The sequence below is a fragment of the Scyliorhinus canicula genome, chromosome 1 (assembly GCF_902713615.1).
Source record: "Scyliorhinus canicula chromosome 1, sScyCan1.1, whole genome shotgun sequence".
NCBI classification, from domain to species: domain Eukaryota; kingdom Metazoa; phylum Chordata; class Chondrichthyes; order Carcharhiniformes; family Scyliorhinidae; genus Scyliorhinus; species Scyliorhinus canicula.
The window spans coordinates 11,424,024-11,444,841 of NC_052146.1; the positions used below are offsets into that span (position 1 = coordinate 11,424,024).

A 20,818-nucleotide genomic window follows, 5' to 3' on the forward strand; every position below is an offset into this window, starting at 1 on the left:
GTAGTTTGGAGGTAACAAAGTCATGGCGGAGAGTTTCAGCAAGCAATGGGATGTGTTGTGAATACATATCTCCATGAATTTTATAGCTTTAAAAAAAAGTTAAGAATATTGAATTATAAAGACTCTGTGATTAGCACTGCTGCCACGCAGCGCCAGGGTCCCGGATTCCATTCTGACCTTGGGTGACTGTGAAGTTTGCACATTCTCCCTGTGTCTGTGTGCTTTTCCTCCAGGTACTCCAGTTTTCCCCCCTCAGTCCAAAGAAGTGCAGGTTAGATGGGTTGGCCATGTTAAATTGTCCCTTAGTGTCCAAAGGTTAGGTGGGATTGTGGGGGAGTGGGCTCTGTCAGAGAGTCGGTGCAGACTCGATGGGCTGAATGGTCTCCAGTACTATAGGGATTCTATGTTTACCACATTTTGCAACTTGCTTTTTAAATCAATCATTCTGAGTTTGATGAAATAAGACTGGTTGAAGTCTCTTATTCTGGGTTTAACTGTAGTGAACGTAAACAATTGGACATTGTGGTGAGTGAGTGAATTTATGGTGCAACCTGTGGAGTAGTGGGCTGGAGAAACTGCGCAATCCTCTCACCCCACTCGTAACAGCTGCAATACATATGGAGATGGACCGTGTTCTGGAAGTTGGCTGTCTTTTTGATGGCGAGGATGTGAATTGAAGTTCAACTTGGGGACCTTCCGGGTGACAAGGTTATGAAAATAGTTCAGCTTGAGATTATTGCAAAATTTGGAGTGGAGCTGATGGTGAGAGTATGGGATTGGTTGCAAGAGCAATGTTGGGTTTTTCCCAATATTTAATTGAAGAACTTGATATCTGACCAGCAATTTAATAGTATGGAGAAGATACATCGAGTTGGGTGTCAGTGGATTATTTCTGAAAACTGATCCCCATGTAGATCAGCCAAGGGACAGCATGTAGAATTCTAGTACAGGAGGAGGGATGTCTTGCTGCAATTATACAGGGCCTTGGTGAGGACACACCTGGAATACTGTGAGCAGTTTTGGTCTCCTTATCTGAGAAAGGATGTTCTTGCTGAAGAGGGTGTGTAACAATGGTTTACCAGACTGATTCCTGGGATGGTAGGATGGTATGAGGCAAGATTGAGTTGGTTTGGATTGTATTCACGAGTTCAGAAGAATGAGGAGGGGGTCTTATCGAAACCTATAAAATTCTAACAGGACTAGGCCGGTTGGATGAAAGAAATATATTCCGAATGTTGAGGGTCTCCAGAATCAGGGGTCACAGTCTGAGGATACGGGCAGACAATTTAGGACTGAGATGAGGAGAGATGCCTTCTCTCTGTCATGAACCTGTGGAATTCATTACCACAGAAAGTAGTTGAGGCCAAAACATTGTATGTTTTCACGAAATAGTTAGATATAGCACTTGGGACAACGGGAGTCGAAGGATATGGGGGGACGGTGGGATTAGGCTATTAAGTTGGATGATCAGCCATGATATTGAATGGCAGAGCAGGGTCGAATGGCTTCCTCTTGCTCCTGTTTTCTATATTTCTATGAGTAGTGGACCAAGGGCGCTCAAGTGTGGCGGAGGGGGATTGGTGGACCTCCTGAAGGGGATGGTACAGTGTTGGGAAGAGACAACATTGAGAGAGTCTCTGGCAATGAGTGGATAGATAGCAGTGGAACGGTGCGAGTGTTCCACTTGCTAATCAATTAAGATGTGAACCCTTTTAAACAGTTGCTGTACCAGTTTGTTGGTGAAACAGGAATTAATTTTGTCAAGAATTTAATGGCCTCTCTTCCCCAGTGGATGAACACAATTTGTCAAAAACTCTTTTTGTAGCAAACAAATACCAGAATGGTGGAAGGTTAATTCGATGGACCTGCCTTTTTTCATCTAGGAGTTCCTGTGTTACCATCTAATAGATCAATCCACCTACTCCTCACATACTGTTGTCACTGTTCTTTACTGAGACAGTCAACAGTTGGGAAGAAGATGGTCCTTGTTCGCGTGGTTAGATTTTATTTTTGCTCTCTGGGGATTAAGTGCCTAGCACCACAATTTGTCATCTGAAAAATATAGACATGAAATTCTCGCCAAGTCTGCTGTCAAATATTAAAGCATCGCTGCCATCAGGAATTTAGAAAGCAAGTCACTGAGCAATATAGTTCTGAATAATTTAACATCTGTCCTTCAACTTTTTTTCTTTACTGTTTAACTCATAGAATTGATGTGCAGGAGGCTATTCAGCCCATCAGGTCTGCACTGGCCCTTGGAAATAGCACCCTACTTAAGCCCGTGCCTCCACCGTATCCCAGTAACTCCACCTACCCTTTTGGAAACTAAGGGCAATTTTAGCATGGCCAATCCACGTAACCACATCTTTGGACTGTGGAAGAAAGTGCAAACTCCATCAGACAGTCACCCGAGGCCTGAATTGAACCTGGGACCCTGGAGCTGTGAGGCAGCAATGCTAACCACTGTGCCACCCCAAATGTTACTGATTTTGGTGACGGGGGTGAGCGAATTCATTGAATTGCCCCAATTTGTCACTGAATTTGTTAACATTTATACTTATTTTGTCATCTAGTTACTAGCATTTTGCACGTTGACAGTTCTGTGGATGAGTCATGCCGCAATTGCCATTTGAGAAGAGTTTGAATTGATGGAAATGGACAAAAGGAAACAGCAGAAGTTGAATAAAACTTGTTTTTTTTTTCTGTGCGTTGCTGATATCCGAAACTTTAAAATGTGAAGTGAAAGAAACAAGTTAAAGGAAAGTAATCCAAAACTTCAAGCAAAGTAATCCAATGGTATTAATTCACATTTAGATTTATCCTGCTGCTCCTTTGGGCACTTCAAAACACTAATTTGGGGTTAAAGAATACAGCTTAGCGAACACTTTACAAGCCTTCATTATAAGCACATTTCAGACTGGCTTTATAACCAAGTAGAAATTTGAGTCTTTGTTGAGAAGTATTTGGCAAACACTGTGCAGAGATTATCATCAATGATTATTCCAGCTGCTCTCCTTCCCAAGTACTTGTTCATTCTTCTATTGGCATTGGATGTGTCTGGAGGAATGCTAGTCATTGAAGTACTCGCTGAGTATGTAATGTATTCTTTTTAAAACTCCTGGAACTGCCATTTTCTGATCACTTAAGAATAAAGAATCACTCTTTATCTTGCCAAATTAGACAGACTCCAGTGTCAGTAGTCTCGTGATTCATTTAACAACATATAGTTAGTGGCACCATGAGGCTGATAAATGTTGGGCTGTATATGACCCTAAAATATGAATATTACTATTGGAAGATCACCTGGAGCTTTGCACAGATACCAGGCATCTAAACTCGGTATCCTAGCAGCTGCCACAGTTTGTCATCTGGTTACGAGGATTTTGCATATGGACAGTTTTGAGGATAATTCGTGCTATAATATGAACTGGAATTATCGTTAAAATCTACATTTATTTTTATCCTCTGCTCCTCCACATGAAGCGGCTGGAGTTGAGTACCATAAACTCCATGTCTTTCTCCTCTTGTCAACCCTGCTATAAGAAAAAGTTATTTGATTTGAATCGTTCCAGAAATGCTACCTGCACTCCCAAAATCATTAAGTCTGAAACGGTTGGTTTTCTTTGCTGTAAGATTACTGCAACTCCATTGGTCAACTCATTTAAGAAATGAATGTCTCTCCACAGACACCCACCAACTCTAGTTTACTCCTGCCTGTTTGGACTATCCCAATATGATGCGTCTACTTCACTCTGACCAATGAAACTAATCACCCCCACTGAAAATGCTCATGTATTAGTCTGGTTGGAATGGGCCTGTGCAATTTAAGAGCTGAAAAATATTGTCAGCTGTCTCCTTCGCTGTCTTCTTTCTCCCTTCCCTTCCTATGTCCCCACCCAAAAGTTAAATGCATTTCTGTTTGGTTTTTATTATATTAACACATTGCAACACATAAACATTTCAATGCATGACTGCGATTAATGTACCTACGCTGCTGAGGACCCGGGTTAGATCCCAGCCCCGGGTCACTGTGTGGAGTTTACACATTCTCCCGTGTCTGCGTAGGTTTCAGCCCCACAACCCAAAGATGTGCAGGTTAGGAAATTGTACTTTCGATCTGCTCCTACCACTGTTTCTGGGAAGTTGTTTCAGCTCCATGTATTTTCAATAAAACATTGCTGAGTTCTCACTTCCTTCTTTTGGTCATGATCTTACATTTGTGTTCACCTTTACTAACGCTAACCGGTTAACTTTTGTTTCCTTATTTACTTTAACAAAACGTCTTGGTTTTGAATGCTTCTATGAAATTTCCTCAACCTCCATTTTAATGAAAGCAAATGATGATCAGTTTAGCATTACACCTTTTCTTTTGTACTCCATGCCAATAGTTATAAAACATAATCCATGTGTTTTTTTCAACATATGTTCAACTAATATTTCCAATTTGTACATTTGAACCCACAAGTCTCCTTGATTCTTTGCTCCTTGCTTTCAAATGTGGTGCACATTTTATCTCTTTTTTTCTTCTTTCAAACGGCAGCGCCACAATTTTAATCTGATATCTATCTGCCTTCTGTATTAACTTGTCTGTCCTTCTGAACTTAATTATTAAGCAACTAAATTTTCTTCAGCAAATGTTTATAATCTGCAAGTATATTGACAGGGCCGTTCTAATGCTTATCCCTAAGGGAGAACACTGATTACGCCCTTGCAGTTTGAAAAACGCATGCTAACTATAACTTTTGTTCTTCAAGTAACTTCCTGCAAATTGGCCAGATATGATTTGCCTTTGACAAGTCATGCTTGGCTGTCTTTTAATTAATCTGTGCTTTCCAGGTTATTAATTTTAATCTACGTTACAGCATATTGAAGGATGTCCACTCTCTCTTATAGCTGAAATGTACCAATGTTAAAATTGGCAATCTTCCAGACTTGTGACCTAACCTCCATATCTTAGGAAGTTTGGACGATTGTGGTCAGAGCTGCTGCTCTTTCTCCTCAGATTTTGCTTGATACTCTTGGCTGTATGGACCTGGGTGAATTCCACCAATTTACTGACTTCTTTACCTACAATTATCCTTATCTAATTACTGCAGCTCCTCATCTTCTATCCTTTAATTGCCATTGTTGTATTGTATTCCATTGAAAGAAGTGAAGTACTAATTTGTGATCTCTGCCACTCCTTCAATCATCTTAAGATTTGCTTTTTAACCTTTAATTGAGCTTGCTTTTTTTGCTCTTTTACTTGGTATTTAAAAAATCCTTTACTGTGTCTCCCTTTATTACCTTCCAGCCTTTCTATACGGTGGCACAGTGGTTAGCACTGCTGTCTCACAGCATCAGGGATCTGGGTTCAATTCCAGCCTTGGGTGACTGTGCGGAGTCTGCATGTTCTCCCCGAGTCTGCGTGGATTTCCTCCCACAGTCCAAAGATGTGCAGGTTAGCTGTATTGGCCACACTAAAATTACCCCCTTGTGTCCAAAGATGTGCAGGTTAGGTGAGGTTATTGGGATAAAGCAGGGGAGTGGCCTAGATCGGGTGCTCTTTTAGAGTGTTGGTGCGAACCCGATGGGCTGAATTACCTCCACATCTGCACTGTAGGAATTCTATACATGCTTGTGTTCTTTTTAAAAAAAATAAATTTAGAGAGTACCCAAATCTTTTATTTTCCCAATTAAGGAGCAATTTAGCGTGGCCAATTCACATCTTTGGGGGTGAGACCCACGCATACACGGAGAGAATGTGCAAACTCCACATGGACAGTGATCGAACTGGATCGAACCAGGGTCCTTGGCACCGTGAGGCAGCAGTGCTAATCCCCGTGCCGCCAGACATGCTTGTGTTCTAAACTCCTATTATGTTTCGTCTCTATTTTCTACATTTTACTCCGTTTTCTTCACTAATTTATTATATGCCTCTTTACGTTTCCCCAAGTATCGTCCAAGGAATGCTACCTGAATAACGAATATTTGATGACCAAGTATTTTCAGTTCCTACATGTTATAGGCTAAACCTACTATTTATTTTGCCTAACCCCACCCATAGTTGTTTTGTAATTCTTGTTCACCAGTTTTAACCACAGGACATCTTAAGCTTTTTATGTACATGGCACTCCGATCTGTATCTCCTTGCTTGAATTAAGAATGGTGGTGAGTTAAGTTAATGCACATCAATTATATTTCATTAATATCTTAGGTTATGAGCTGCTGTACCAACCTGACGTCGTTCGACTCTACTTATCCTTGCTCACAGAAAGTCGAAATTACAACACATTGGAGGCTGCAGCAGGTGCTCTGCAGAACCTAAGTGCTGGACAGTGGACGGTGGGTGTATTAATACAAGTTTCACTGATATATCATTAGAGATTTCACAGTTTTGAATGGAACGTCCAATTCCTAATCTCTCTCTTCACTCTGCTTCCAAATGATAACTTATCTGTCAAGGCAACCAACTTGTATCGGTATTTTGGTTGACTGTTTTTCAACAGTAATTTCTGACTAGCCACAAGAATGGATGTGAGGACACCGTTTCAACCACACGCACTGATTTTAGCAGAAAACGCCCCTCTCTAAAGTCTACACACAGGAAAATGTGTTTCACATAATCATCACTCCGTAACCAAGGAAGCATTGATCAAAATAACACAAATCTTTTGGGGGAGCTTAACATTCTATGGCATATGCATGTTCATGCAAATATGTATTGAGAACCCATTCCCTATGGTGGTGACTATTTACTAAATAGTAATTCAATGATCCATATTTGGTTCCCAAGTATCCTCACTCGGCAAGTGGCTGTTGTTTAAGGCATGTTCATCAAAATAGTTTATTTTGGCTAAGGGGTGAGGAAGAGACCTTTATACCATCAAGATGGACAAGGGGAGAGCAGATGCATGGTAACACCACCACCTGCAAGTTCCTCTCCAAACCCCACACTATCCTGACTTTGAACTATGCTGCTGGGTTAAATCCTGGAACTCGATTCCTAACACTGCACTGTGGCTCAGCACTACACCTTGAATGCAATTGGGGATGGGCAATGAATGCTGGTCCAGCCAACGACGTCCGTATTCTGCGAAATAATTTTTACTGTGAAGTGCATTCTAGTAAGAGTAACCATGTTGTTAGAGCCACACACTGTCCATCGAGTTGCTGAAGCTCTACAAAGCCAGGGGAGCTTAAGGATTCCAAGAAGATGTCCATGGAGACAGGCAACCCCGTGAATAAATGGCAGGTCGCTCTGACTTGAGTGTTTAAGAGACCTCAGACAGTATTTCTTATCCGAGCCAACTTAAGCTTTAAAGTTACATTTTTGGCTCCTTAGCAAATTGCAACTTCAAAATCCTGTGCGCTTTATTGTACAGCTGCAAGGCACATTTAGGATACAGTGGCTCCTTGCTTTTACTGCATGAAGGAGCAGTCAGAAAGGGATTAGTGGGTGGGGAAGAGCCGAGGTTCAAAGAATGGGGAATCGCTATTGAAAGAGCACTTGGTTTGTGTAGTAATTTTTTTTCATAAGTAGCCTGATTAATTTAAGTGGTCATTATCTTGTCCTGCGAGCAAAATGTAAGTTGTGATGGGGGGAAAAAAAGAGGAAAAGATAGAACTTCAAATGCATAAACATGTTCACGTGTGGCAATATAAAAACCTTTTATTTTTATATTTTTTCAGAGAGTACAAAATACTACTAAATATTTTGGGATGTGTCATATAAAGAAATATCCACTTTAGAGATCAAATTTTAGAATGAAGAGAACTTTTAAAAATCTCATGATAACACTGATTGAAATTTAGTAAATACTGGAACTACATTTTTTTTTTAAATGCACGATAGATCAGCAATATCTGAAACCAGGCTTTGTCAACGGGAACCCAGTCAAGGTCAGAGAAACAGTTAGACCTGAAATATTAGCTTCGCTTTTTGGAAGCCCACTGGACCCTGGTATTTTTTGTTCAGCTTTAATAGTAATGTTGGCATTTACTGCGTTTGAGGTGTTGAATTAAGTTACACCATTGAAGCAAATAACCCTCGATGAGATCATCAGTATTTGTTAGTATTTTATTTTTCCAGATTTCATTTTTTTAAGCGTATATGGTAATTTGCTCTTCAAATTCCACAACTAGGGGCTGAAATATTTGACTTTTCCTTCACGATCAGAGTTTTTACGGTGTCACTAAATAATCGATATGTTTGACTAAACTGGCTACATTTCATATCTTAAGAAAATCAGCACTGATCAAGAGAGAATTCAGTTTCTTTCTCTCATTAGCATAATATCTTTCTCATGTGTGTTGATATGGTAATTTTGCTTGTAATTGCAGTGGTCCAGTTACATTCGTTCAACTGTGCGGAAAGAGAAAGGCCTCCCAATATTGGTGGAGCTGCTGAGATCAGATTCTGATAAGGTTGTACGAGCTGTGGCAATCGCATTGCGAAATCTTTCTGTAGACGGGCGCAATAAGGACCTCATAGGTAAAGTACCAAAGATAAATTTTTTGACCGTAGTTTTTCTGAAAAGTGTCATCTTGGTTTACCCAGTGGGTTGCTCTTGTGGCAAAACAGTGCATTTTCATCCAGAAAGCACTCATTGAAATTCTAGCCTCCACTCTCAACTTGGCCCTTGTGTCTCAGTTTGTTGGTTTTTATTTGGCCTGTTGAATGGGCTGCATTATCGTGAAGGACTGAAGCTTGTGGCAAGAGAAACTGTCGTGATCTGTCTCATCCTGTCTAAATGAACTATCTCTCATCTGGTGACAGGATGGCATGATCAAAAGCTTCGGAAGTCCTTCGTGTCTATTGTGACTCACAACTGAGCGAGGCAGTGTGCCAGCGAGAACCAGCTGAGGGTGAATTGGCGGGCCAGTTGGCTACAGATCTGTGGTTTCTAATGCCAAGAAGGAAGTGGTGCCTGTAATTCCTTATTTCTCCCCTTTTAGAATTAAGAAGCTGCACGCTACATGATGACCCAGTTAGTCACCAAAATTCCCAAACTCTAAATTTAATTTTGGGATTTAAAACAGGAATGCAATTCAGTTTATGCAGGGGGAATATTGAACATTTTACTTGTGCATACTCAGTTGCCCATCTCCATTTGTTTTTATATTTTCGACGAGTCAAAATTAGTCCCCCGTATCTTTTTGTCCACCTTAATTAACATCCATGTACGAACACTCTGTCGATCCATCGGGTTCTGTGTAGTGATTTTTTTATTTATTTATGTTTTTTTTAATTTTTATTGGAATTTTTTGAAAAATATATAACAGAACAATAATAACAATAAACACCCCCCGGCACCCGTAACAACACATATAAACTCCCCCCCCCCCCCCCCCCCCCCAAACCCAATAAACAACAAAATAAATTAACAATAAGCAAATTAACTTAAACACTATCTCCCTAAAAACCCCCCCTCCCCCCGGGTTGCTGCTGCTGCTGACCTAGTACCTCATCGTTGAGCCAGAAAGTCGAGGAAAGGCTGCCACCTCCTAACAAACCCTTGTACCGACCCCCTCAGGGCGAATTTGACCATCTCCAGCTGAATGAATCCCGCCATGTCATTGATCCAGGTCTCCACGTTCGGAGGTCTCGCATATTTCCACTGCAGCAAAATCCTCCGCCGGGCTACGAGGGACGCAAAGGCCAAAACATCGGCCTCTTTCGCCTCCTGCACTCCCGGCTCCACCCCAACTCCAAATATTGCGAGTCCCCAGCCTGGCTTGACCCTAGATCCTACCACCCTCGACACCGTCCTCGCCACCCCCTTCCAGAACTCCTCCAGTGCCTGGCATGCCCAGAACATATGGGCATGGTTCACTGGACTCCCCGAACACCTGACACACCTGTCTTCGCCCCCAAAGAACCTACTCATCCTAGACCCGGACATGTGGGCCCGGTGCAGCACCTTGAACTGGACGAGGCTAAGCCTTGCACATGAAGAGGAGGAGTTTACCCTCTCCAGGGCGTCCGCCCATGTACCCTCCTCAATCTGCTCCCCCAGCTCCACCTCCCACTTAGCCTTCAGCTCCTCTACCGACACCTCCTCCACCTCCTGCATCACCTGGTAGATGTCAGACACCTTCCCATCCCCGACCCACACCCCCGAAAGCACCCTATCCCTTACCCCCCGCGGGGGCAGCGAAGGGAACCCCTCCACCTGCCGCCTAGCAAACGCCTTGACCTGAAGGTACCTGAACATATTCCTCGGGGGGAGCTCAAACTTCTCCTCCAGTTCACCAAGGCTCGCGAACCTCCCGTCAATAAACAGGTCTCCCAACTTCCATGTTCCCTGGGACAAACCGGTGGTTCCCCCGCAGCGGGGCCTCCACTGACCCCCCACTTCCCTCCTGTGTCGCCTCCACTGCCCCCATATTTTGAGGGTAGCCGCCACCACCGGGCTCGTAGTGTACCTCGTTGGAGGGAGCGGCAGCGGTGCCGTTACCAGTGCCTTCAGGCTCGTGCCTCCACAGGATGCCATCTCCATCCATTTCCATGCTGCCCCCTCCCCATCCATTACCCACTTACATACCATCAAGACGTTAGCCGCCCAATAGTACCCAGAGAGGTTGGGCAGCGCCAGCCCCCCTCTATCCCTGTATCCCTGCCCCGCTCCAAAAAGACCCTCCTTCCCCTCGGAGTCCCGTGCGCCCAAACAAATCCCAGAATGCTGCTGTTCACCCTCCTAAAAAAGGCCCTCGGAACGAAAATGGGGAGGCACTGAAACAAAAACAAAAACCTCGGAGCACCGTCATTTTAACGGACTGTACTCTACCCGCCAACGACAGCGGCAGCATGTCCCACCTTTTAAACTCTTCCTCCATCTGCTCCACCAACCTAGTAAAATTGAGCTTGTGCAGAGTCCCCCAGCTCCTAGTCACCTGAACCCCCCAGGTACCTAAAACTCCTCACTGCCCTCTTTTTAGCGGGAGCCTATCAATCCCCTCCTCCTGATCTCCCAGGTGTACGACAAACAGCTCACTCTTGCCCAGGTTCAATTTATATCCCGAGAAACTCCCGAACTCAGCAAGAATCTCCATCACCTCCGGCATTCCCCCCACCGGGTCCGCTACATACAACAGCAAGTCGTCTGCATACAGCGACACTCGGTGCTCCTTCCCACCTCGCACCAAACCCCTCCACCTCCTCGACTCCCTGAGAGCCATGGCAAGAGGCTCAATTGCCAACGCAAAAAGCAAGGGGGACAGGGGGCACCCCTGCCTCGTCCCACGGTGGAGCCTGAAGTACTCGGACCTCCTCCCATTTGTCGCTACACCCGCCATCGGGGCCTCGTACAGCAACCTCACCCATTTAATAAACCCCTCCCCAAACCCGAACCTCTCTAACACCTCCCACAAGCACCCCCACTCAACCCTGTCAAAGGCCTTCTCCGCATCTAATGCCACCACAATCTCCGCCTCTCCTTCTGCTGCCGGCATCATTATCACATTTACCAGCCTTCGCACGTTAGTGTTCAGCTGCCTCCCCTTCACAAAACCCGTCTGATCTTCATGTACCACCCCCGGCACCCAGTCCTCTATTCTAGTGGCCAAGATCTTCGCCAGCAACTTGGCGTCTACGTTCAGCAGTGAAATTTGCCTGTATGATCCGCACTGCAAGGGGTCCTTATCCCGCTTCAGGATCAGGGAAATTAGCGCCCGAGACATCGTCGGGGGCAGAACACCCCCCTCCCATGCCTCATTGAAGGTCCTAACCAGCAGGGGGCCCAGCAGGTCCACGTATTTCTTATAAAATTCAACCGGGAACCCATCCGGTCCCGGCGCCTTCCCCGACTGCATGTGGCCAATCCACTGACCCGCTCCTCCAACACGATCGGCGCCCCCAGTCCCTCCACCTGCTCCTCCTGCACCCTTGGAAATCGGAGCCTGTCCAAGAAGCTCTCCATTCCCCCTCCCACCGCCAGCGGCTCCGACCGTACAGTTTCCCTATAAAAGTCCCTAAAGACCTCATTGACCTCTACCCCCTGCCGCACCACATTCCCACCCCTATCCTTCACTCCACCAATCTCCCTAGCCGCGTCCCGCTTACGAAGCTGATGCACCAGCATCCAGCTCGCCTTCTGTCCATACTCATAGACCGCTCCCTGCGCCTTCCTCCACTGTGTCTCCGCCTTTCTGGTGGTCAATAAATCAAACTTGGCCTGCAAACTATGCCGCACCCCCAGCAATCCCTCCTCCGGGGCCTCCGCGTACCTCCTATCCACAATCAACAGCTCCCCCACCAGTCTCTCCCTCTCCCTCCTCTCCCCCCTATCCCTATGGGCTTGGATGGAGATCCGCTCCCCCCTAATCACTGCCTTCAGAGCCTCCCACACCATCCCCACCTGGACCTACCAAGTATCATTGACCTCGAGGTACCTCTCGATGCATCCCCGAACCCTCCTGCACACCTCCTCATCAGCCAACAACCCCACGTCCAGATGCCAAAGCGGGCGCTGGCCCCGCACCTCCCCCATCTCCAGATCCACCCAATGCGGAGCATGGTCCGAAATCGCAATAGCCGAATACTCGGCCTCCTCCACCCTCGGGACCAGTCCCCTACTCAAAACAAAGAAATCAATGCGGGAATAAAACCTGTGCGCATGGGAGAAAAAAGAGTACTCCCGAGCCCTCGGCCTCCCGAACCTCCAGGGATCCACTCCTCCCATCTGGTCCATAAACCCCCTCAACACCTTGGCCGCCGCTGGCCTCCTGCCTGTACTTGAACTAGAACGATCCAGTAGGGGATCCAGCACCGTATTGAAGTCTCCCGCCCCCCCCATGATCAAGCCCCCCACCTCCAGGCCAGGAATGCGGCCCAACATACGCCTCATGAAACCAGCATCATCCCAATTTGGGGCGTACACATTTACCAACACCACCCTCTCCCCCTGCAGCTTACCGCCAACCATCACATATCTGCCGCCATTATCAGCCACAACCTCAGACGCCTCAAACGCCACCCTCTTCCTCACCAGGATCGCCACCCCCCGGTTCTTCGAGTCGAGCCCTGAGTGGAAAACCTGCCCCACTCACCCCTTCCTCAGACGGACCTGGTCCGCTACCTTCAGGTGGGTCTCCTGGAGCATGGCCACGTCCGCCTTCAGCCCCTTCAGATGCGAAAACACCCGGGCCCGCTTAACCGGCCCATTCAACCCCCTCACGTTCCACGTAATCAGCCGGATCAGGGGGCACCCCGCCCCCCCCCCCCCCCCCCCCCCCCCGTCGACTAGCCATAGCCCATCGACTGTTCGCCCCTGGCCAGCACCCATTCGGCCCGTTCCCACGGCGATAAAACCTCGCCCCGACCCGCACCACTCCTCCCTGGCCAATCCAGCAGCAACCCGGTATCTCTTCTCTTCCCCCCCCCCCCCCCCCCCCCCAGGCTAGGACCCCTCCTAGCCGCGACGCTCCCTCCACTGTACTCCCGTGAGCCAGCTGACTTCTGCTGACCCCGGCAGCTCCCGCTCTAACTCCGACCCCTCCCGATATGAGGTCTCCCCTGCATCAGCTCCTTGGCACCGCTTCAGCGCGGGAAAACCGGTCTAATAACCACGCCCCTCGCCACGAGCTCCACCCCTCCTCGTCCCGCAGCACAGGAAACCAGAGAAAAGCCCGCGCTTTCACACTGCCCCACCCCACCAACGCAGCTCCCAAACAGCAGTCCTAACCCAACCACCAACTCCGTGCAAACAAAGACACAGATCAACCACAAACCCCAGTACCCCCCTTAGAACACAAAACCATAACCCACATCGTCCGAAAGCGAGGGAAAAAACATAAACAAACAGAATAACCAGCTACAGCATAAACAGTGATACAGAAATAGAAAAACTCCCACAGCCCCCAATCTCTAGTTCGAGTCCAACTTTTCAGCCTGCACAAAGGCCCACGCTTCCTCCGGGGACTCAAAGTAGTAATGCCAGTCCTTGTCGGTGACCCACAGACACGCAGGCGGCAACATGCCGAACTTCACCTGCTTTCCGTGGAGCACCGCCTTCGTCCGGTTAAACCCAGCTCTCCGCTTGGCCACCTCCGCACTCCAGTCCTGGTCGACACGCACTACCGAATTCTCCCACTTACTACTCCTCACCTTCTTGGCCCATCGAAGAACACACTCCCGGTCACTGAACCGATGGAACCGCACCACCACCGCCCGCGGGGGTTCATTCGCCTTAGGCCGCCTGGCCAGTACTCTGTGGGGTCCCCTCCAGCTCCAGGGGCAGATGGAAGGATCCTGCCCCCACCAGCGAGTTCAGCATCACGGCCACATAGGCCGGCAGGTCCGGCCCCTCCTTGAGGCCCAGGATCCGCAGGTTCTTCCTCCGTGACCGAAGCTCCATCTCCTCGATCCGATCTTGCCACTTTTTATGAAGCGCCTCATGTATCTCCACCTTCCCCACGAGGGCCGAAACCACCTCCTCGCGCTCACAGGCCTGCTGCTGCAACTCAAGTATCGCTGCACCCTGGGTTGTCTGGGTCTCCAGCAGCTTACTAGTCGTCACCTTCAGGGATTCCAACAACTCCCCTTTCAGCTCCGTAAAATAGCGCAGAAGGGCCGCCTGCTGCTCCTCCGCCCACTGCCTCCACTCCTCAGGGGCTCCACCGGCCGCCATTTTGTCCACCTTCCCCCACTTTTCCAGGGGCGCTACGGCCGTTTTTCTCCCCGCCCCACTCCGAGTCTGCACCATAAATCCCGGGGGGGTTTGCTCCAGACCCCTTTATCCACCGGGAATCGTCGAATCTGCGCCGTTTTGGGCCCTTAAAAGAGCCCACAAGTCCTATTAAAGCGGGAGCTGCCGAACTTGCGGCTTAGCTCCGCATAGCCGCAACCGGAAGTCGGGTTCTGTGTAGTGATAATATTGAATCATAGAATTTACAGTGCAAAAAGAGGCCATTCGGCCCATCATCTCTGCACCCGACCAAAGCCCATGCCTCCATCCTATTCTGATAACCCGACCTAACCGTTTGGACACAAAAGGGCAATTTGGCATGGCCAATCCACCTAACCTGCACATCTTTGGACTGTAGGAAGAAACCAGAGCACCCGGAGGAAACCCATTCAGACACAGGGAGAAAGTGCAAACTCCATGCTCAGTGACCCAAGGCCGGAATTGAACCCTGGAGATGTGAGCTAGTAGTGCTAACCATTGTGGCACCGTGCCGCCCCAAAGGACTATAGAACACCTCACGATTTTGCCTGTCATCCTTGTGCAGGGCCTTGCTAATCTTCTCTGGATTATTCCAATTTTAGTGTATGTGCTGCCGAAGTGAGCACATATACTAAAATACTTAGGATCAGTGGCGTTTGCTTAGTGTCTCAATTTTTTTTAAAACTCTACCCCGAGCTGATTTTCTTTGAAAAGATTTATAATTATCAAATATTTAAGCCTAACAATTATGAATCACTTTAGGGCGGCACGGTGGCACAGTGGTTAGCTTTCAAAGGGGGGTGTATCAGTGCAAAGAAATTGCATCTGGCAATGCAGAATGGGTGTACGTTTGTCACCAACTGCGAAAGGATCCCTCCTGCAAAATATTTGGCAGCAATGAACAGCACAGTTTTTATTAAAATGAAATCCATTCCATTCCATCCATTGCAGAAAATACGGAGGCATGGGATTCAGGGTGATTTAGCAGTTTGGATCAGAAATTGGCCAGCTGGAAGAAGACAAAGGGTGGTGGTTGATGGGAAATGTTCAGACTGGTGTCCAGTTACTAGTGGTGTACCACAAGGATCTGTTTGGGGCCGCTGCTGTTTGTCATTTTTATAAATGACCTGGAGGAGGGCATAGAAGGATGGGTGAGTAAATTTGCAGATGACACTAAAGTCGGTGGAGTTGTGGACAGTGCGGAAGGATGTTAAAAGTTACAGAGGGACATAGGTAAGCTGCAGAGCTGGGCTGAGAGGTGGCAAATGGAGTTTAATGCAGAAAAGTGTGAGGTGATTCATTTTGGAAGGAATAACAGGAAGACAGAGTACTGGGCTAATGGTAAGATTCTTGGTAGTGTGGATGAGCAGAGAGATCTCGGTGTACATGTCCATAGATCCCTGAAAGTTGCCACCCAGGTTGAGAGGGATGTTAAGAAGGCGTACGGTGTGTTAGCTTTTATTGGTAGAGGAATTGAGTTTCGGAGCCATGAGGTCTTGTTGCAGTTGTACAAAACTCTGGTGCGGCCGCATTTGGAGTATTGCGTGCAGTTCTGGTCGCCACATTATAGGAAGGATGTGGAAGCATTGGAAAGGGTGCAGAGGAGATTTACCAGGATGTTGCCTGGTATGGAGGGAAGATCTAATGAGGGAAGGCTGAGGGACTTGAGGCTGTTTTCGTTAGAGAGAAGAAGGTTAAGAGGTGACTTAATTGAGGCATACAAGATGATCAGAGGATTAGATAGGGTGCACAGTGAGAGCCTTTTTCCTCGGATGGTGATGTCCAGCACGAGGGGACATAGCTTTAAATTGAGGGGAGATAGATACAGGACAGATGTCAGAGGTAGGTTCTTTACTCAGAGTAGTAAGGGTGTGGAATGCCCTGCCTGCAACAGTAGTGAACTCGCCAACACTATGCATTCAAATGGTCATTGTATAGGCATATGGACGATAAGGGACTAGTGTAGATGGGCTTTAGAGGGGTTTCACAGGATGGTGCAACATCGAGGGCCGAAGGGCCTGTACTGTGCTGTAATGTTCCATGTTATTATGCTGCCTTGTCTTTCTTGAGAAGTGTGTTCGTTAAATGGGTTTTCATAGTTGTGTATTCTGCCTCCATTGCAGGTAATTACGCTATGCACGATCTGATAAGCAATCTGACTGGTGGTCAACAAAGGCCTGCCAAGAACCTTGAAGAAGACACAATAGTGGCAATACTCAACACTATCCATGAAATTGTTACTGACAGTTCATCGAATGCCAGATCCTTGATTCAAGCACAGGGCATTGAGAAGCTTGTGGCAATCAACAAATCCAGGTGAACAAATAATGTTTCTAAATTAGCTCAAAAATGACTTGAGGAACTTCCGTCCAAATTTCATTTGTGAACTAGAACATCCTTCTTTTCGGTGTTCAGTTGAATTGTGTGCCTAACGGACTACAATTAGAGAGCTAAGATTTTATTTGCTAACAACTCCAAAATAAGGTGTGAAACTTGTTTACATTTTCTTGACCAATATGTCATGGTTTTTCCTCCCCATAAATTGGAAGGCATAAACCCTCATCCCACTGTTCCAGTGTTTTTTTTTTTAAACTATTTTTCAATGGGTGAATGCATAGAGAACTAAAACTTGAGTATTTCTTATTATTTTGCAACCTAATATTGCAAGAAAATCGGACCTGACTCTATTTTACAAAATGATCTGGAACAAGTTTTTGCAACTAAAGTTCTGGTCATGAGTTCCATTATTTTTGCATTGTTAGGGGCTGGTTTAGCACAGTGGGCTAAACAGCTGGCTTGTAATGCAGAACAATGCCAGTAGCGCGGGTTCAATTCCCTTACGGGCCTCCCCGAACAGGCGCCGGAATGTGGCGACTAGGGGCTTTTCACAGTAACTTCATTGAAGCCTACTTGTGACAATAAGCTATTATTATTATTATTTCATCTTCTGCAATGAATCACAATTGTACCCTTTGAAAATTTGGGGTTTGTAATTTCTCAAAGCAGCTGCTTCAATAAGTTTCATTTATCATACCCAAAATTAACTGACTTTTAAATCTCCGTGAACCTATACTGTTTAAAATTCTGGCCTAATATTTTCCATTCTGCTGCAGAGTGCAACTGTGCTTAAATATTTATCTCAACCTTAAATATACACAAGGATTCAAACCTCAGAGAACAAATTCCTCCTCTTTTTAGTCTCAAGTTGGTGGCCCTTTATTCTGAGACTGTGCCCTCTGGTCCTAGACTCTTGCATAAGAGGAAACATCCTCTCAACATTTCCCCTGTTAAGCCCCCTTAATCCTATACGCTTCAATGAAATCTGGTTGAGGGGCTGGTTTAGCACACTAGGCTAAATCGCTGGCTTTTAAGGCAAGCCAGCAGCACGGTTCAATTCCCGTACCAGCCTCCCCGAACAGGTGCCGGAATGTAGCAACTAGGGGCTTTTCACAGTAACTCCATTCTTCTAAATTCCAATGAGTAGAGTCCCAGCCTGTTTAACTTTTGCTCAGAAGACAATCCCTCCATATGTGGGATAATCCCAGTGAAACTTCTCTGAACCACCTCCAATTAAATAATATCTTTCTTTAAATCAGGGGACCAAAACTGTTCACAGTACTCCAGATGTGGTCTCACAGTTGCAGCAAGACTTCCCGACTCTTATACTCCAACCTGCTTGAAATAAGGATCAACATTCCATTAGCCTTCCTGATTACCTGCTGCACCAGTATGCTAGCTTTCTGTGTTTTACACGTATATATCTCCAAGTCTCTTTGTGTTGCAACTTTCTGTAGTTTTTCTCCATTTAAATAATCCTCTGTTCTTTTGTTCTCCCATCCAAAATGTACAACAGCACCATTTCCCACAATGCACTCCATTTCCAACCTTTCTGCCCACTTAACCAATCATTTGCAAACTGTATCCTTCTTGCAACTTGTGTTTCCACCTATTTTTGTGTTAGCAAATTTGGATACAGTACATTCACTTCATATTTATATATTTTTTATAAATTTAGAGTACCTAATTCTTTCTTCCCCAATTAAGGGGCAATTTAGCATGGCTAATTCAGCTGCCCTGCCAATCTTTGGGTTGTGAGGGTGAGGCCCACGTAGACACGGGGAGGGTATGCAACTCCACACAGACAGTGACTGGGGGGCAGGATTGAACCCGGATCCTTAGTGCTGTGAGTCTCCAGTGCTAACCATATTTGGGCAGCACGGTAGCGCAAGTGACTAGCACTGTGGCTTCACAGCGTCAGGGTCCCAAGTTCGATTCACCGCTTGGTCAATGTCTGTGCAGAGTCTGCACGTTCTCCCCGTGTCTGCGTGGGTTTCCTCCGGGTGCTCCGATTTCCTCCCAAAGTCCAAAGATGTGCAGGATAGGTGGATTGGCCATGATAAATTGCCCTTAGTAATCAAAAAAGGTTAGATAGGGTTATTGGGTTACGGGGATAGGGTGGAAGTAAGAGCTCAAATGGGTCGGTGCAGACTCGATTGGCCAAATGGCCTCCTTCTGCACTGTATGTTCTTTGCCACCATGCCACCCTTTAATATATATTGGAATCAATTGTGATCCCAGTACTGATCCCTGAGGAACCCCACTGGTTGCAGGTTGGCAATCTGAAAAAGAGCCTATTATTCCCACACACTGTTTCCTGCCCCTTAGCCAATTCTCTATCCATACCAATATACTACCTCCAACATCATGGGCTCTTATCTTAGACTTGGCCGTTTGTGAAGTACCTTGTCGAACACCTCGAAGTCCAAACAACACATCATCTGGTTCCCCTCTATCCACTCTGGTTTATACTTCCTCGAAAAATCAGTCAGACACTATTTCTCTTTCATGAAGTCATGCTGACTGTTTGATTAGATTATAATTTCCCAGGTGTGCTGCTATTACTTCCTTAATAATTGATTCCAGAGCCAAGAGTGAGTGAGTGGTGGTCAGAGGTGTGTTCAAGCTCTCCCCCAGGGGTACTTCTCAAACTTGATGCTTTGTCATGGCTGGTGCGAAGCTTCTTCAATACTCAGTCTCTGACTGACTCTTGTAGCTGCAGTATTCGTGGCTGATTTGGCAGGTTTCTGATCAGTGTTAACCCTCCAGGATGTTTATAGTGGGGAATTCTGTGTGGCAGTGTCACTGAATATAATGGAGTGGTGGTTAGACTCCTCTTGTTGAGATGGTCATTGCTTGGCACATGTATGCTGTGAATTGATGGTGAATGGAATTGATTTCTCAATGCTACAGTAATGACTCTTGATTAAGATTCCTGTTTTGAAGGTTGCCTTTTAAACAAGCGGTGCACTGCATTTTTTACCGTCCTTCCGGCTCTTTGTTCCTTTCTACCCACGTTTACTATGTAGGTGGTTTTCTTAAAAGGAGTTTTATCACGCTATGGAAAATGCATGAACAGATACATACTATTAAAAGCAAGTTTGTACGTGCTGCTGTTGAATATCCAGCAGTGTACTTATACATGTTAGAAATGGCTTTGCATAGTTTGTATTTTCAAGAATCTAAAACTTGGAGTATCTCCATTGCTTTTATTGGTGTTAGTTTATAATTGGCAGTTCAGGAGATGCTTCAAACAAACACAATAGATTATATTTTCTTCTGAATACTCAGGTTTTTATGCAGCATGAGACTTCGTTGAGGATTAAAATAATGGTCAAACTTAAATGTATGCAGAAACTTTTGTATAAAATGAAGACAATTGGTATTTCATTTCAGCAGTTTTTATTATGTCACACTGAATCTGTCTAAAGATGCATTACTTTGCTAATTTTAATTTAATCATACGGATTTGAATTCAACATTGTAGCCAGTCAGTAAGGGAGATGAAGGCTGCAGCTCATGTCTTGCAGACAGTATGGAGTTACAAGGAGTTGAGAAATGCTTTGCATAAAGATGGCTGGAACAAGTCTCACTTCCAGGTAAGAGTCACTTTTTGGGCAGGGACTAAATGTAAAATCATTGGTCATTTTTTATTTTTGGTTTGTTGTTGCTTTGGACCAGTCACAGTGCTCAAAAGCACTGAGCATCAGTTGTCATGGTAAAGCTTACAATGACGAGGGACCGATGAATCACTGCGGTATGAATTGAAACCCACTGAGTTCCCATCCTCCACCTGCTCTACTTCTATCAGCATTAGTCAAGAGTCAACACTGATA

At 45.9% G+C, this 20,818-nt stretch overlaps 1 protein-coding gene and 1 non-coding gene across 2 annotated transcripts in view; one reads left to right on the top strand and one right to left on the bottom strand.

The window, feature by feature from the left end:
- The window catches only part of arvcfb (ARVCF delta catenin family member b), a 474,185-nt gene that overhangs the window by 435,171 nt on the left and 18,196 nt on the right, over positions 1–20,818 (top strand). The window contains 4 exon segments of the mRNA XM_038818458.1: positions 6,197–6,324; positions 8,323–8,473; positions 16,769–16,961; positions 20,470–20,581. Coding sequence (XP_038674386.1) covers positions 6,197–6,324; positions 8,323–8,473; positions 16,769–16,961; positions 20,470–20,581 — 584 coding nt within the window.
- On the bottom strand, positions 15,166–15,271 carry LOC119978638. Its single transcript, XR_005463515.1, has one exon. It is a non-coding gene; the product is annotated as a U6 spliceosomal RNA (small nuclear RNA).